Below are 18,578 nucleotides of genomic sequence, written 5' to 3'. Positions count from 1 at the left end.
AACCCTTTTTATTTGGACATCTTTCAATTATTAACAACCGGTTTAACTTGTATTGAATCATATCATAATTTCAAATTGCATCGAGTTTGAAATGCATATATTTCTATAGAGGTAAGTAGGGATCGTCAAACGTCATCTGTCATGTCACACGTCACCGCGACGGACACGTGACGAATGACGTGACAGTAACGGTGACGGAATGGATGGGCGTGATGGTGACGGTGACGCGTGACGGGCCGTGCGTGATGGTAACGTGATGGTGACGGGATACCTCGGATGGGTGACGTGATGACAGGTCCGTCACAGATTACAGCCGTGACGGATTAACATAGTAAAATAAATATTATAAATAATAACATAGTAAAATAAATAATATTATACTTCGACTATGTTTATTAACATAGTAAAAATAAATATTATTATTTCTGTCACCGATGACGGTGACGGCGTCACGGTGACGGTGACAGCGTCACGGTGACGGTGACAGCGACGGTGACATGACGGAACGAGGAAGAAGGGACGCGTGACGAGTACGTGATGGAATTTTTCAAAATCCTCGGACATGTGATGAGACGGTGACGTGACGAACATTTCATCACGTCACTGTTCGTCATGCATCTCATCCGTCCCGTGACGTCTGGGGCGTCACGTCCCGGACATGCCGTTCCCTAGAGGTAAGACAAAATTTCAATCACAGAATAAAAATATTATACTTACACCATTTGAACCAATGCCTTTACATTGATTCTATATATTAAACGATTATAGAAATGTATTGTTCAGTATTTTTCATGTCATAAATAAATTTTGGTTCTTTCCCCAAATTAGTCAAACTCATTCAGCAGTTATTTAAACAACCACAAATGTCAAAAATTATTTTAATTTTAAAGAACATGAATATTTTAAAATATCAAATATTATCTTAAGTTTAAAGAGCATGAATATTTTAAAGTATCAAATATTATTTCAAGTTCAAAGAACATGCATATTTTAAAATATCAAATATTCTTTTAAGTTCAAAGAACATGCATATTTTAAAATATCAAATATTATTTTAAGTTCAATGAACATGAATATTTTAAAATTTCAAATATTATTTTAATTTTCAACAACATGAATATTTTAAAATATCAAATCACGGCGAGTCAATACTATAAATAAAAAATCTATTTAGATTTTGAAACAATCAAGTCAACATATCATTCAAATCAGAATGGCAGCAGAGCGGAAGCCGCGCGTGATGGAGCCGGCGGAGGAAGTCGATCTCTCCGCCGTGCCGTACAATCTTCCGGGAGTGAAAGGTGGTTGATTGTCTATCAGCGATTAGATTTCTAAGACGATTGATCCGAGAAAATCTCTGTTTCGTTGAAAGAATACTTATGTTTTGATATAATTGTTTCTATTTTTGATTGTGGATTTCTAGCTATACTCGTGTGGATTTCTATTAAAACTCCAGTTTTACCTCATCTTTTATAAAATACTCCCATGATTTTATCGGAGTATTGTTTAAACGGGTTATTCAAGAGTAGACGAGTTCGTTGTCCCTCTCCTTGATCTTTGGCCTTTTTTTTTGCTGTTTTCACCGTTTATTATTTGCTTCGTCTTTGGTTGATTTCTTCCCGTTGATGTCGTGATGACTCTGAGATGGATTTGAAATAGCTGATGACTGCCTTGAAATGGGTTAATCTGTTGAAAATGAGATGCATCATGCCAATAATTCGACAAAGCAATCCATGTCAAGACAGTGATCGACTCCCCAGAACGGATTAGGTTTGAATGTCAAGTCGTATGGATCATCTTTTACTCAACTCATCATCTTATTGGTTGGTTTCATCGATTCTACAAGTCCATCTCCTTCTTCAAAAACTTCCCATCTTTGTTGCACTTGAGTTATCCTTTTTCTCCTCCTCTGGTGCTGTCGTCAGCTCCCAGTTTCAGTGGATTTTTTCTCAAGATGTTCGTCTGGGTGCTGGAGAACGCCTGCCTGGGCCCCCTTTTCCTATCCATCTTGAATCGACAGAACGGCATCACTCAGGTTCCATTTCTGTTCATGTTCTGAAGAAATTTTGCTTGATAGTCTTCTCTCTCCAGCTTCTTGATCCCAGCCTAATTGCAAAATGACATTCAGATGCTGGAAGAAACGGTGATTCCTGAGACACCCATGTTCCAGCCAGAGTTTCCAGAGCAAGGTATTTGCAGCTCCCTCATTTGTTTTTATTTACAGTTTGTCTGTGATCCCCTCATTCTCTCCCCACTAGGGAACTGAGATCCAATCATGATTGGACCGGATTGCTGTTGATTGTTGGCATCAAGCAATCCAGTAATCAAGAAAGCCGATCTGGCTGAGTTGGACGATCCATCTAGTGGACTGGATATTGATTGTTCTCACGGGTTGACCCAATCTTTACGTGCTTTCGATCATGGATCATCAATCAGATATAACCTTTCAATCAGATCAGATCACTCGGTGGTTGATACATTGGCACATTCGTCAAATGGAGCGCTACCATTTGTCAACCCCAGAAGTTGACTTACAGTACCTATTCTTTTCCTCCACTTCACAACCATTTTACATTTTTTTTGGGGCCGAACAATTGTTTGATCCCATCTGACATTGCACCCATAGACCCATGATTAGCTATCTTGATTGATCCACCTGGCTTGATCAAGATAGTCGATCATTTCTATGGGGCCTAGCCATGGATCGAGCCCACAGCAGACCGGCCAGATCAAAGACCATATCGGATCTGATTCAAACATTTAGTCTATCAATCAGATCAAATCCCTGAACACTACTCCCCACAAGTCCAGATAAACGAGCTACTCTCTCTCCCTTCTTGAATTAATACATGAAGGTAAAATCTGACTCCACTGGGAGAATAATGAGTACTGACATTCTCAATGTTGGTCTGCCAAATTCCAGAGCCAGAACAGAATGTTATCAGTACAGAAGAAGATGAAGATGTGCTCGCTCGTGTCCAGTTGGCAACAACATGCCTTCCCCCTCACCATCCGCGTCAAGACTTGTCTGCAGAATCGGGCTCTCCATTTCTGTACTGGACTATACGTGACTATGCACTTGCTTATCAATCTAATCTTACTACCCCGACCATTGTGAGTCCTCTATGCCATAGTGTATTTCAAACCAAGTTATCCTCTTAAATTATTAAATGGTGTAGTTTTGATGCAGGTTGCGGAGCAGATCATCTTAGTGGTGGAAGATTTAAACCAGAGGAAGCCTCCAGCGCCACTACTGATATCCTTTAATCCAAATGATTTGAGAGAGCAAGCTGCAGCTTCAACCCAGAGACATCTAGAGGGTATTCTGTCTAAAAGAGTTTGGTCCACCCAGACATGATGCCAAACTGTTGGCAGAAGTGTTGCTCACAATTTTCATCTTCTTTAGGGAAGCCCTTGTCAATCTTGGATGGGATCTTCATTGCTGTCAAGGATGATGTCGATTGCTTCCCACATCCAACCAAGGGTTCAGTCTTCGCATAACTTTATTTGTGTAGATCTCCTGTTAACCTTCTCACGTTTATGTCCAGAATTTTTATCAGGTTGATCCTTGCAGGCGGGACTATTTGGTATGACAAGGTCCGCTTTGTCAAAGAAGATGCTGTTTGCGTCTCGAGGTTGCGACGATGCGGTGTTATATTTATAGGAAAGGCTGCCATGCACGAACTGGGGATGGGAGTGACGGGAAACAACTCCAATTATGGGTACGAAGGTTGTCACATCCTTTTTAAATTACAAAGTTTTCCAGTTCTCAAGATAACTCCTCTCCTTATCTTTTTTGTTTGAAAGTTCCTTTGTGTTTGTCTGCAATAAATTGATGGTTCTTCTCTCGTCCCATTTCCCACATAAAATAACTTATATTCTTGGTTTGTTGCCTGATCCAACCATGTTAAAAAAATGACTTATATTATTTTTTCTTGGATTCTCTTTGTCCTTGATACAATATTGATGATATTTATGTCAGGGACCAATGTTGTTTTAATCTTCAGGCATTCCTTGCATTTGAAACTCATGAAATTTCAGTGATATTCTGGGTCACTTTCCTCCTATGTTTGGAATAAGATCGCCAGAAAATACACATTTGATCTCTCCCATAGAATGGGTTATTGTATCTGACTCTAGCTTTCCTGTTTTATGTATGGCTTTGCGTCTTTAGGAGTGTACAAAGTCAGAAGTAAATCACGTTCATCTTAAAAGAAATGAATCCTTTGAAAAAGAATCAACATTCTGCAAGAACAAAAGAAATAAAGCATCTTCAAGAATCATAAAAAGTGACAGATAGAGCAGGGTAAATGACATAATGTAGGGAAATATTGCTTCAGCTAGATGTGAGAGGAAGAGCGGGATGCTCTGTGGAGTAGCTCAAGAGAATGGAGCCTCCAGTCGTCAATATGCCATGGAATAGCTTTGAGGAGCTCTGCAAAGCGAAGAGGGCAAAAAAGATCGTGTTTCTCTTGGTATCTTTAGGAGTGTACAAAGTCAGAAGTAAATCACGTTCTTCTTAAAAATAATCAACATTCTGATAGAACAGAAGAAATAAATAATCGACAAGAATTATAAAAAATGATAAGTCGGGTAATGTAAGTGACGGAGCTTATGTGCAGAATTCAAGTCATTGACTTTGTAATCCTCTTGTAAATTCGGCCCTCCGGAACCTTTCTAAAAGCTTTCAAATGGAGCCGAATTAATATGGGACCAAACAACAACTTTTCGACTCCATCAAACAGTATTTGGTAAATACTCCAATACTCTCGCCTTCAGAGAGTTTTCCTTTTTATTTTCTCTGGATCAAGTGGATCCTCCCTCGTCAATTTGACAATATAAGTTTAACATGGATAACACACCCGGAAGCATATTTGCAACGGATAAACTTCTATAACCATGCTATATTTTTATTCAGAAAAGAAATAACCATGATATATTTGACTACATGAACAAGATTTTAGTTTTGTTTCCTTCTTTTTGGTCATGATTTTTTTCTTCCCAAAAAATGATTCATGTTTTCCAATTTTATTGTTTCTATTCATAATATATTGCCTTCAGAATCTCATTCTTTTTTGGGGTAATCAGAATGTGAGAGTAGGAAAAATATTTCTGCTACTTCTTTATCCCCATCTTATCACGCATTTTTCCTTCAAAATATTTCAGAACTGTGCGGAATCCACACTCTTTTGAAAGATATACTGGTGGCTCTTCTTCTGGGCCGGCTGCAATTGTAGCCTGTGGATTGTGCCCAGCTGCTGTGGGCACAGATGGAGGAGGTTTTTTGTAATCCTTGTCATCCCTTTAGTTTTGAAAGTACGTAGAAGTTTAACCTCTGATAAATCCCATGCAGGATCAGTTAGGATTCCAGCATCACTGTGTGGAGTTGTGGGCCTGAAAACCACTTATGGACGAACAAGCACCAAAGGGTAATGCGAGGGTTATTTATTTTTTACTTCATTCATGTGGTTCTTTGAAATATGTGGTTTTTATGGCTCCTATTAGGTATTCATATTCTTAACATAGTCATTCTATTAGGTCTTTTAGACTTTTGTGAAATGGGAAGGGAATAGGAGACAAGGTAGGGACGAAGGTGAGATGCTGCCCTAGAACACAACTTCGGTCCAAAACACTCTTGTGTTTCATTCCATTCTATCTCCCTTAAATAGGAAAATATATGGTTATTTTAGAAGTCCACTCTCATGGATACGCTAAGTGAGAGGGATAAAAAATACGGAGAAAGAGGGGGACAGGGGAGGAACTTGGCCCCCAGGGAGTTGGCTAATGTATATAGTAGTAAAACCCAACTCACCTATTAGAAGGGGTTCCATACCCGTATATATTCAGAGGGAATCTGGAATACAAATTAGATAAAGGACCCTATTTCCTACAATTACAAAATGACATAAATATACCCTATCGAAGAGTAATTGGGAATTTTCTCACCCTACTGCCTAACTGGTTTTGCTATCACAGGTTGATAGTACTCTTTATCAGTACTTATTAAAATCATAGAATGATATGCAGGAAATAATCGATGGAATTTAGAGACCTCAATGACGTCTTATATAGGACATACTGGAAACGAACAGATGGCTTCAATGTCTGAAACATGTAAAATATGTTCAGTGTTAACTTTTCTTCCCCGTCAGAGTAGGGCACACAGTAAAAAACATTTGCCGGCTCTTAAATTCATTGATTTGTGTGACCCTGTATAAATATAGGGTACAACAAAATTAGGCCTGGCCCAGTATCTGCCCTTAAAACACTAAAAACAAGGGGACAAACATGATAAATTGTATACTCAAGGCACTGTCTTACAGTGAGTCGTGTTAAGGAATCTGAGATTTCTTTTCTTTGCTTGTTTGTAGCTCATTGTGCAATGGCGGAACCGTTGATGTTATCTCCCCTCTGGCGGCCACTATTGAGGACACTATTCTTCTGTAAACTTCCATACAGCTGAGTCCAATAAAAAAATACAGTTTTTTTCATTTGCGTTTTACATCTGATGCATAAAAAAGAATTTTCCACGTTTTTGGTAGAGAAACATCTATTTGACCAGTTATTCTGCTCATGGTTCTGGCTTCCAGCTACAAAGCTTTCATTTTGTGCATGATCATTCTCTTCCTAGACAGCTGATCATCTGCAAATTTAACTGCATTCCTGCGTTTTTCTTTGAATTTCATTTGTATGATCTCTAAACTGTAGGATTTTCAGCTTTGTCACTCTCTAAATTTATGCTGGTCTCAAACATTTATGTTTCTCAGTCCACGTTTGTCGTCACGAACTGATCTGTTAAGTGCGGCTGTTTGCGAAAATCCACACCTCTAACGTATTTTCTTATTCTACCCCCATCTTCCCACTGAAACAATGCCATTTCTTTCCCTTAGTCGACTGATATCGGGAATTGAGCTTGATAATATTCATGGAATTAAATCTTCTAAATAAATTCAGTGCATTCTTCCTCTCGGTAGTGGAGATTCGTTCAAGACAAACATTCAGAACCAAAAATATAGTCTGATTACCTCCAAGTGGTTGCTTGACATTTATAGATTTTTTTATTATGAAAATAGTTTCTGATAAGTTTTAAATTTCTTATATTACAATCTAACCTTTCCTGCAATGGAGAATTACCAATGAGTTGTTACCATATTTCAGATATTCTGCTATGGCAGATCCGTCTGCCTGCGACATGATTGCACTAAGCCCGGTAATTGGGAAAGTTAAATTTACATATGTTGAGCTATATAATTTTTTCAGCTAAAAATTCGTTATGATAAAATTTAATTATTTGCAAAAAATTGTTTAACTGGAGCACATGCTGCTCTGTTTCCTTAATTTTAAGTGTCTTTTCAAGTAAATTATTATTATTATTTTTTTGAAGAAAATAGGGCAGGCCACCCCAAACCGGTGGCCCACCTGATACTATTAAAAAAACAAAGTCATGTACACATCATTTACATTTATGACTGCACATCCTGCTTTTATCCCCCTACCCCCCAAAAAGATATTAGCGCCTCAACGTCTAATATGGCACTCTCGACTGAAGCCTTTCCTCCCTTGAACACCACTTCGTTTCGGTGCAACCATACCGCCCACAGTATTGCGAGAATTCTTCCCCACTCCATTCTGCTCCGGTACCCACCCGTCGTGACTGATGCCCAAAAATCGTCGTCTGCGGAGATATTCAACTCTGAAATCTGTTGCGAGGCCCATACTCCTTGAGCAAGGTGACATGTGAAGAAAAGGTGTGAGCAGTCTTCCTCGCCCCTAGCGCACAAGGGGCAGTCGATCGGCTCCGCTGGTGCCCACCTCCGCCGATAGACCCATGTGACGAGTTTCCGTCTCCTCAACAACCAGCCGAAAATTCTCACTTTAAGAGGAATCTTTAGTTTCAGCGTTATGTTACATGCCTGCCTGACTTCTGGGTCATCTCTCGCTACCCCTCAAATCTTCAAGTATGCATCCTTCACCGAGAAAGGTGGCCCCCCCTCATACCCATCCGTCTCGATAATCTGCTGATGGGCCGAGAGGTAGGAGGATCTCCTGCATTCCCAACAACTCCTCATGATAGGAGGATCTCTTTTCATGTAAATTATTGTGGCGTGTCATTGTCGTTTATGCCAGACAAAGGGGGCAATAGTCATTTTATATTTCTGTTGGGGCTTTTAGAGAAAAATGTAATCTCGTATCTGCTTATTTAAGGCAGATATAATGTAAATGAATGTGAGCGAGTATGAATCCAAAATAGTGTTTTAGGGTGGCGGGATTCTTTCCTGCCACCCTGCCTTCTCTCATCTCTCTGATCCACATTCTCTTAATTCAACAGTTTTTTCAGCATAACAAACAGTCATCTTAAACTGAAACGTTCACGTTTTATTTTAAGATGGGTCACAATTAGGCTTCCTCACTGATACATTCCCTGTGGGACGTATTGTCTTGATGCAATTCCAATACGTAAAACCTCAATTGGATAGAAATGGAAGAGTCAGAGGTGAGACGAGCAAGAGAGTTCCCGGGATTGAGAGAGGAATGGGAATGGTTTAGGAAGAGGCTGAACAGAGGAGGTAGGAATTGACCAGAGATGAGTTGCCTCATGATGCGGTGAAGAAGAGATGATCACAAGGATGAGGATCGTAAAAAGAGGGATGGGACTTGGGCATAGAGAGGAGGGACACGAACAGCCACTAACATAACCTTCAGTCTGCCCTCCTTAAGGGAGGGCTGTACTATTTAAAGGAAACATGGGAGGGCGCATAGGTCTCCTTAATGGTCAAAAGACCAGACTGCCCCCCGGAGGGCCAGGGATCTCATCAATCACTAATGGAGCGAGGAAGGCAAGGATACTTAGGTTTTTCTGCCAGAAAACAAAGAGGTTGCCCTGCACATATGACCTATGACACATTTTTGTTCGAAGCCCAGTTTCCTCTTTGAGAAGGAAGTATTTAGTTGGTTCAACCAGACAATTTTTACTCTTTGCAGTGTTTCAGTGCACCAAAGATAAGGTTTTTTATTGTTTTAGACACTACTTTCTCCATAAATCTGATAGACATTCATGGGATTATGGTGCACCCCAACTTTTGAATCAATGAAATGCATAGAACCAAAACGATTTCCCATACTCAAACCTGAGCTGTGACAACAAACGCTTCCAGAATAACAATGTCCTCTTAATCCCTCATGCTTTTCCAACAAAATTGTACCGCTTCTTCTTCCCTTTATTAAACTGTCATATGCCTCTTAATTAGCGCATGATTTTCCAGTTGACTTAAATCACTCTGACCTCTGATTGGCCAACGGGAGACATTTTTCATATTATTTTGTTACCCATGTTCATGCCACGGGAGAAGCCAGCAGTTTCCTCTCTATGTTCATGCCTATCTTATCTTTCTATGTAGATAATAAGATAGGCATTAACCAGCCTAAGCCTGCATTCTCTTGAGTACTTTTTTATGGGCTTTTGAGTTTCTCTCCAAAATTAGTTAGAATTTATATTTTACCCATTGGAACTTGTTTGAACTTATTTCTAAGAAATCCCTTTTATCTCTGTAGCCCCCAGTATGTTTGCCCAACTTATCTATTCCAAGTAAGTTCAATGTATTGAGGACGCTGAAGTTAGGAAAATATGCTGAGGTAAAGTAAACTGTGTTAAGCTGTGTGGTTCTAATCATATTCTAACTTTGTTTTCAATATTTTCTAGTGGGTTGAAGATGTTAAATCCCCTGATATCTCTGCGATGTGTGAGGAAGTACTTAACATGCTTTCAAGTAATCATGGATGCCAAGTGAGTGTGTCTTGCCCTTTACTTTTATGGATCCAGATTGACTGCATGATTTTAATCATTAGTTTCGTGATCTTTAGTTTAAATGTAAATCTTTGAATTCTTTTGGAATAACTTATTTTTCTGAAATTGGTTTTCGAAGACTATTGATATTAGACTTCCGGAACTTGAGGAGCTCCGTGGTGCACATCTGGTTTCTATTGGTTCAGAAATGCTGTGTTCTCTGAACCCTCATTACAAGAGAGGGTAATCTCCATTCTATTACATAATATTGTCTCAGTGAATAACTGCACTCATATTGTTGGCAATAGTCATATTATCTCTTTCTCTCTCTCTTGTTTATCATATCTATCTTATGCATTAGGTTTAGAGATGGTCTTTTTTGCGTGCTGCATGGTTGCGCGGTTGGTACATCCTACCCGCACGACGCGCAGACCCTCTGCCAGAGTAGTTGTGCGATTTGGGGCTGTCCCCCTCTCTCTCCTCATCTCTCTATTTCTCTTGTTTCTCATTCTCTCATATCGCTCTCTTGTTTCTCATCTCTCTCCCTCTCTCGTTTCTTGTCTCTCTCTCTCATTGCTCAGCTCTCTCTTATCTCTCTCTCTCTCTTACTTCTCTCCTCTGTCTCTTTTGCATAGCTCATCTCTCTCACGTTTCTCCTCTCTTTCTCTTTTACTTTGCTCATATCTCTCTCTTATCTCTCTCTCTCACATTTCTCCTCTCTTTCTTTTTTGCTTTGCTCATCTCTCTCTCTCTCTCTCGATTCTCCTCTCTGTCTCTTTCATGTTGCTCATTTCTCTTTTAACTCTCTGTCTCTTGTTTTTCTCTCTCTCTTAACTCTCTTTTTCCCTTGCATTGCTCATCTCTCTCCTATCTCCTCCCTCTGGCATTGCTCATCTCTCTCTTATCTATCTTTCTCTCTCTCATTGCTCATCTCTTTCTTATCTCTCTCTCTCTCTTCACTCATTTCTCTCTCTCTCTCTCTCTCGTTTCTCTCTCCTCTCTCTCACATTGCTCATCTCTCTCTTATCCCCCCCTTGTTTCTCTCTCATATCTCTCTAACATTGTTCATCTCTCTTATCTCTCTATCTCATTTCTCCTCTCTCTCACACTGCTCATCTCTCTATCTTCCTTTCTCATTTCTCCTCTCTCTCACGCTGCTCATCTCTCTTATATTCCTTTCTCATTTCTCCTCTCTCTCTCTCCATTCATATCTCTCTTATCTCCCTTTCTCATTTCTCCTCTCTCTCTCTCTTCCCTCATCTATCTCTTATATTTCTCTCTGTCTGTCTCATTTCTCGTCTCTCTCAGGCAGTGTTGCAGGGTGTAGGTTCAGATTTCCTCCCCATAACCACCACACTCACTGCAGAAATCTTCCCACCTCGGCAAATTTTTGCGCTGAATCGCACAACCATTCCTATTTAGATTAATGAGCCAGCCAATTAACCATTCTTCTTCTGCTTCCCTACAAAAACCCTTCTGTATCTTTTTCCTTGAATTAGTTGATTATTCCGAGCTGAGGGTCTCTAGCTTCTCCAACTCGCATATTCTACACTATTGTTGCTAAACAAGTTCCAGTTGCTAATAATAATTTCTTCTCCACATCTTTTTCTACTATAATCCAGGAGGCGCACTGAACTGTGTCTTGATGTCCGAGCAAGTGTTTGCCTCTTCAAATCTTTTTCATCTGCAAATTATGTTGCTGCCCAGCGTTTGAGGTTGGATAATTTCACTGCATGTCATTGAGCGATTTTCTTTAATCTGTTATCTAGAATGTCATTTTTCTCCTGTGGACAGTATCTTCTCTTTTGAATGCACAAAGAAATCTGAAACCCGAAGCATGTTGATGTCTTGTACTTCAGTTTGTGAGATGTTTCTTTGCAGGAATTTATTCACATTGAATAGTTCAGAGATATTTTTATTATGAGTCAACTTTTATGTCTCACTATAGAAATTTTATTTTATTGAGTGGATAAAATACTGTAATGTTATCTGGGTTGAAAATTCATGTGTTGCTTAGTCTCTCTGGAATACTTCCAAAAAATAACTTCAAAAAATTCATTAGTTCTTGTTAGTTACGAATGGGACAATCATTCTTTACATCTCGTGATTTGCAGGAGAAGACTAATGTTCTTCTACATGCAAGTTTTTAAGCAGGTGGATCTAATTGTCACACCCACTGCAGGGTATGGTGTTCTTGCCACTATTTCCTACTTTTTACTGTTGTTTTCCAATAACCTTAATTTTAATTCTTCCATTGTTCAAATTTTCCATTTAACGATATCATTTATTGTTGGAGTTAGGGATTCTATTTATTCTATGCTGAGGTTCCCAATCCTGTATAAGGATGGTGAGCCCCCGTATGTCATTGAGTTTTGATTTAGATTTTTTGCCCTTTGCCGGACTCACTGGGGTTGGGGTCCTTCCCCCTCCTTGCTCCATTGTTCATTCTCTCCTCGCATCTCTCACCTCTCTTGCATTTGTTTTCTATCCTCCACGAGTGGAATTCTACAGGTTATACCTCTTTTTGAACTATGTCATGTTTTCTTGTTTTGTATATTCTAGAGAGCTTTGAACCACTGATAGAATTTTTTAGTGGACCTATGGAGTCAAGTGGCAAGACCAACATGTGGTCCTGTTTCCGTCCTTTTCTCTTTTGTCTCTCCCTATAACGGTGTATATGTATATGTAAGACTGAGTTAGTGTTGTGCTAATTCTCTTTTGAAGAACTGGAGTGGTCATGAGCTGTATCTGGCTCCAATCACTATGGGCACCTGCATCAGGCTGTTCCTGGAGGTCTATCTGCCTATCCCACCTATCACCCTTGATCTCTTCAGTGAGCACCTTATGGGAGCTTACCAACCTTGCACCATGTATACTTTGTTCTAAATTTATGATTTTATTTTACATATTTAGTCCGAAGGGTTCTCATTTAGTGTTGTGCTTTAGAAACTGCAGATGGTTTTTTTCCAATAGGGAACTTTAGTGCCATCAAATAATTGACATGTTGCTCCATCCCTATATCAAAGCCCACTCCACTGATTGACCAGGGCTTTAAAAGACTTTTTCCTCTTGGAATATTTCCATGACAGGCGGGCTCATATGGAATGCATTCCATTCATGGGACAAAACGCCAACAGATATTTGGCAGGTTGCTTCATCCCCCGACCAAATCCCATTCCACTGATTGACTAGGGCTGTAAGAAACTCCCTTAATAGCCTCAAGGTCTCACCTTGTTTCATGGATCAAACACCAATTTATAGCCTCAAGGTCCCACCTTGTTTCTTGGGTCAAACACCAATTTATAGCCTCAAAATCTCAACTTGTTTCATGGATCAAACACCAATATATTGCCTCAAGATCCCACCTTGTCCAATTCCTAGATTTGTGACATTTACTCGGCACATGCCATGTGAGTAAATTAGATCTTCTTCAGTTGCTAATAAGTCATCACTGGATCTCATCAATACTCCCTTCCTCTGGAATCAAATTGTCTGCAAATTTGAAATATTTGAAACATATCGTTCAGCAGTGTTGATATCTTCCCACATAACATCAAATGTGGGAAATTTTTTCCCCTTTGATTAAGATCCGCATTGCACCAGGAGCAAACCTGTTGGCAACTATAACTTCTAGATAAACCTGCCATTCTGATTCATCTGTTAGATTTGATGGAAAGCTTTGAACTTATTGTTGTTAGAGCTTAAGTACTGCCCTGTGAAGGTTAGAAATATGAAAATTGAATGAATGGAAGATTGAAAAAGTAAATCAATCTTATAAGAGATTGATCCAATCAAAAAAATGGTTCAAGTGTTAGTCCTAGTCTATTGCCAGCCATTCACTTTACTGTTTCATTTGTCTTCATGGCTCATGCCCAATTATGAGTGGCTCACATGCCCTTTTTATTTGTTTTATTAGAGTTTGTGTAAGTGGGCCAAATGATATAAGTGACCCACCTCGTCTATTTTTAAGTTATTTTTTCCCATGTGGAGAACAAGTAACATAAGATGTGTGGAGCAAGGCCCACTTATCTGTAAGCTGGTATTAAACAAGCAGATCCAAGATTCTAACTAGAGATTTATATTCTTTTTGGAACCCTAGAATTAACTGAGCATGGCAAGCTCCTCAAAATGGTCCCTGAAGATGGGCTGCATCCGGGCTGGTATGCTCTGTAAAATGTGTGTGGAGCCCACCCATTGGAAGGGAGGCCTTATGAAGAGCATTATGGACCTCAGTGATTCTAAGCCAGTGGGTCATTGAAAGAAACCTAGTTCAGTGTTGGGCTCAGCATGCAAGAGGAACATGGTGCAGCAGCAGCAGGGAGAAGGTAGAAAGCCATCCCCGTCGTGTCAAAGGGTTTGTCATTTAGCTCATTAGGGGTATTTATGTCATTTTACATGCGAGAGGTATTCTAGTTATTTTCCCATTAAATAGGTGTAGCCTACATTGGGAAGGGTAGACAAGAAGTCAAGATTTACCCATTCCCTCTCCTCTTAGCAATGTTCTTCCTGTCATCCTCATTGTCCCTTTGTCGTCATCTTTCTTCGTTGTGCCTCCACAAATGTTCTTCCCTGCAGCATGGGCAATGTCCCTCTCTTTCCCTTACCTGGGTGATGATCTTGCCGAGTCTCCAAATCAAGGATTGTGTTCTTTGTTACATCGACACATGGTACGTTGCATGACGTCCGCCATTGTTGTAGTCCTCCGATGATGTTCACTTTGCAAGTGGCATCCACTCCGTCGGCAATGTCCACGCCGCTGGATCTCTTTCCCTTGGCGACATCCACTCTGCCTGCCTACTCCACCTAGTAGTCTTGGCAACATCCACCCTGCCAGATTTTTCTCCAACTATCCCGTTGATTATACGTACCACGTCAGTTCATATCATTTGATATCAGAATTCTCTCTCTGCTGCCCACTGCCTTATCCACCGCTGCCTGCTGCAACCACAACATTTCCACCAATGTCAAATGAAGCCCAGCAGCTCACCATGGAGGAACTGATGGCCAAGGTTACTGTCCTCGAGGCCACCCATGTTACCACCATGCAAGCCCAAGAAGTAAACCTGGAGCGATAGCGCGAGGCACCTTCTTACTAGCTTGCAGCCGCTGTGGCCCAATTACAGGCCCTTGTGACCCTCGTCAGAGCCCAGCTGGTAACTTCCATCGCCACGCAGCCGTTGCCCCTGCCATCAGAGTCCCGTCCATTGCATGGAGCTAGTGACAAAATTTATGGAGCTGGTGGGCTATCTGCTGGACTTAGCCAACGAGACAGCCATGAATGCTCCTCATGCTGCTCTACATCCCAATATTTAAGGTGAAGTCAACTGCTCCAATCTGCAAACTACAGACAATCGTATTGATAGATTCTTTCTTACAGGAAAGTGATGACCCTTCTGATCAGTCTGGGGCCCCTGTCCCACTAGAATCCCGGTGCACCCAGGAGTCAGAAGCTGCCAGCAACATCAAGGGACAACGCCAAGTGATCGCCCACCAACAATGGCCACCTGAACCTTATCGAAGAGGAATTTCTCCCACACAAAGCTTGAGTCAAGGGCTTGGTTATCAATGCAATGAGAGGTTTATGCTTAGGTATTGTTGTCATATGGACCTCCACATTCACATGGTCATGCCAGATTGAGAACCGCAAGACAGTGACGTCATCGAGTCATCGATGATTGATGAAGACACACCAGTTTGAGGACAAGCTGGAGCTGGTGGGGGGAGAAATGAAATGATCCCCAGTTTATCTTAGTCTGCGACAATGTCTGCTCTGCCAGCCTTCTCTGCCTTTTAATCTTGGCGACAGCCCATCCCTCCGGATTTCCCGTCATCTATCTCTCATAATACGAACCACCTCGATTAGTATCAGTCATATAAATGGCCGAGTTTCTAGCATGGATGTTTTCTCAGCACTTTGAAATATATATATGTTCAAAGGCATATCAACGAAGCACTTAGAAGTGGTGGGGTCTGGGCTGAGACTGGAGGTGCAAAAGGAGTATGGCAGTGTATGATGTTCTTTTGTTCTATTTTTTTCTGTATTTTCCACTTAGCAGAGGCAAAGAATTCAAGATTCTTTGTGCCACCAGCTACAGCAACTAGATTTTCTCATACCAGTTCCATATGATCTGTTACCAAATATTGGTGATCGACCTCTTTGAATTAGATGTCAGGACAGAGTTGAGATTTTTGAAGCATTTTCTGACAAGGAGTTTCAAAAGCATACTCTTACAAATATATAAGTAGAGAGAGGGAGAGCCTGGTTCTTTGCTGTTCCAAAATTGATCAAGTTTGCGAATTTCCTCTTTTACCTAGAGATTTATTTGAGGGCCCATTCAAATATGCATCTGGTAGACTGGGTGGTAGTATTAAATAATTATTCCCTGTATTGAATTCATTACTTCTTACTGTTCCCTCATCTCCAAAGATGCCGTATAAGCTTGAAAAAAAGTTGATTTCCGTGAACTGATAAATTGGATATCAAACTAGACAAAGATCATGCTTCAGGATTAAGGATTGCTGAGATTGTCGCTTGGACCTTATTACGCATTTTTACTTGCACAACAGCATGACAGCCCCGATCATTCCCCCAGGTGCCTTGGAGTGTGGGGAGTCAAACTTTGAGGTTTCAGGTGCCCTGCTCCTTTCCTTGCACACATCAATCAAGTAAAACTGTTGGCCTCACAATTCATCTTGTCTTATGCGGCTACCTTTCTCTGCAGGCTATCTTATGAGATTCGTTTTGGCACCAAATCTTCTTGGATTCCCTGCAATTTCTGTTCCTGTAAGTCAGATTTATCTAATGCAGAAATTAAATGCAATCATGAATATGCGCTTAAAGACGTAGGTACTGATGTATGATAGTAATAAAAACAATGGAGGTTATACTTATCTGCAGTGATCTCTCCTTGACAAAGGAACTTGGGATATGTGCAGGTGGGTCACGATAAGCAAGGCTTACCCATTGGTTTGCAGCTGATTGGAAGGCCATGGGAAGAGGCGACCCTTCTACGAGCTGCGGCTGCCATCGAAGTTGTTTTAATTATTTTTGTGTTCATCATTCTCAAGTTCCTCATGTTGCTTACCATATCCCTCCAACGCAGGAACTATGCTTGGGCCGCATGAACAAGCCGTCCTCATTCTACGATGTTCTCCAGGGGACTGCCTGAAGAGGATATGCTGTTATGTGAGGCAGATATTGCAGGATTGTCCATCAGACAGTGATGGTACTATTTCTCTCTCCTTGTTTCGTTAATCCGCTGGTCTTATATTCTATCACAAGTAATTAGGTATGAAGTATTGGCAAGAGGTTGGCACAAAGTAATTCATCAAAAATTTGAAAGACTGAGATTCCTTATTTCTGTTCAACAACTTAATGCGTGGGAAGTGATGGAATATTTTCATTAGATTTAAAAAAATATTAATATTGTTGTACTCTAATCCATTATTGCTTATAAATCCTGAATCCTCCGTACTATTTCTTTTTCCAGTATAGATAAGGGGGGATTTACCTAACTAAGTTCTTATGAAATCACAAATTAGATAATTTGTCTTTATTTTAACAAAATTAGCTTGCCATTTCCTTAAAGAATATAATTGTCGAATCTTAGTTGGATGTTAGCTTCTTCCTACAAAATATATTGTGGATAAGTTTTGGATACACTGCTGACATCTATGATTTATATGGGTCGAACTGAAATAAAATACTTTTTTTTAGGTGTGATCCGTTTGACATAGATCTAATTTTTCATTTTTTTGGATTCCTCCGAATCCAATTTCAGGTTCCAGGTGGTGTCAAGATGCAGCTGTGCTAGGAAATCTTATGTCTTTCTAGGAAAATAGATATCCCCAGAAAAAAAATTTAGTTCAATATTTTTTTTCTCCACTCGAACCAATTTACCTACTCGACCGTCCTATATTTAACGTGAGTGGTGTATCCACTCTTAGAGTACTTTGTTCCATATCATTATCGGTGACAATCCTGGTTAGACATGCACTTCCTCAGAATGAAAAAAATTCTATCTACTTTTTTAGACTCAGTTCTTTTGTTCCGTGATATTCGATAAAACCCTCTTTTATGATGATCTCTATAGGCCCATATCGAAATAATTTCAGAACTGCTTCATCGCTCAAATTAGCAAGAATACTATTTCAACGTAAAATTCTATTTATGGGTATTTCAATCCAAAGATAAAAAATGGGTAGGAGTGTTTTCAAACCTCCTGGTTAAAAAAAACAGCATTTGATGTAGATCAAAAGGATATTGTTCTAAATTTGATTGATCAGGTATTGAATAATGATGAGTCCTCCTTGATGTCTGAATTAACCATTGATCTTACTTTATGTGATCCAAGCAGGTTCAAGGGCTTGCAGAGCATATCTTCCAAAACTGATATGATTGCCTCTATAAGATGTTCCTTTCATTCTTCCTCTATGTTGTTTACGGAATCTGGTTCTTTTGGGGTTATAGTTGATGGTTATTTGCCTATTCCATCTCTACTACAGAACCGGACATGAGAATTTCTCTTCTGGTTGGACCATGAAATTCTCTAGGGTAAAATTCATCTGCTTGGGACTAGGAAACGACACGTCCGGGACGCGACGGCTTGGATGCGATGAGAGGGATGACGTGTTAGGTCACGCGTGACAGGACGGAAGCATGACAGGAAGTTCATCACATGTCATGTTAGGTCACGTGTCCCTGGATTTTACAAAAACCCATTACCTGGTCCATCGTCCCGTTCCCATCCTGTCAACAGGTGGGGAAAGGACATCTCCTCACTTGATCTTCCAC

At 40.2% G+C, this 18,578-nt stretch overlaps 1 protein-coding gene across 1 annotated transcript; it reads left to right on the top strand.

Moving 5' to 3' along the window:
* The first annotated feature begins 1,195 nt into the window (after window positions 1-1,195).
* LOC144707637 (fatty acid amide hydrolase-like) lies at window positions 1,196-17,823 on the top strand. Its single transcript, XM_078580849.1, has 21 exons — window positions 1,196-1,301; window positions 1,926-2,035; window positions 2,129-2,189; window positions 2,924-3,114; window positions 3,191-3,320; window positions 3,407-3,484; window positions 3,575-3,722; window positions 5,167-5,279; window positions 5,354-5,429; window positions 6,372-6,443; window positions 7,159-7,210; window positions 9,553-9,633; window positions 9,701-9,784; window positions 9,924-10,027; window positions 11,407-11,499; window positions 11,899-11,967; window positions 16,352-16,416; window positions 16,507-16,568; window positions 16,721-16,816; window positions 16,888-17,010; window positions 17,566-17,823. Exons 1-20 carry the CDS (start codon window positions 1,214-1,216, stop codon window positions 16,951-16,953), a joined length of 1,839 nt encoding a protein of 612 aa, XP_078436975.1. The 5' UTR covers window positions 1,196-1,213; the 3' UTR covers window positions 16,954-17,010; window positions 17,566-17,823.
* Window positions 17,824-18,578: the final 755 nt, after the last annotated feature.

This window comes from Wolffia australiana, chromosome 9, assembly GCF_029677425.1.
Source record: "Wolffia australiana isolate 7733 chromosome 9, ASM2967742v1".
Taxonomy (NCBI): domain Eukaryota; kingdom Viridiplantae; phylum Streptophyta; class Magnoliopsida; order Alismatales; family Araceae; genus Wolffia; species Wolffia australiana.
The sequence above is the reverse complement of the archived record's forward strand: the minus strand, read 5'-3'. Positions and strand labels throughout refer to the sequence as shown.

Bases quoted from the DNA above. Each gene is read 5' to 3' on its own strand.
- LOC144707637 (XM_078580849.1), top strand. From the start codon at position 1,214: ATGGCAGCAGAGCGGAAGCCGCGCGTGATGGAGCCGGCGGAGGAAGTC. The intron at 1,302-1,925 runs GTGGTTGATTGT...TGCTGTCGTCAG, and splicing joins CAATCTTCCGGGAGTGAAAG to CTCCCAGTTTCAGTGGATTT. The intron at 11,500-11,898 runs GTTGGATAATTT...CGTGATTTGCAG, and splicing joins GTTGCTGCCCAGCGTTTGAG to GAGAAGACTAATGTTCTTCT.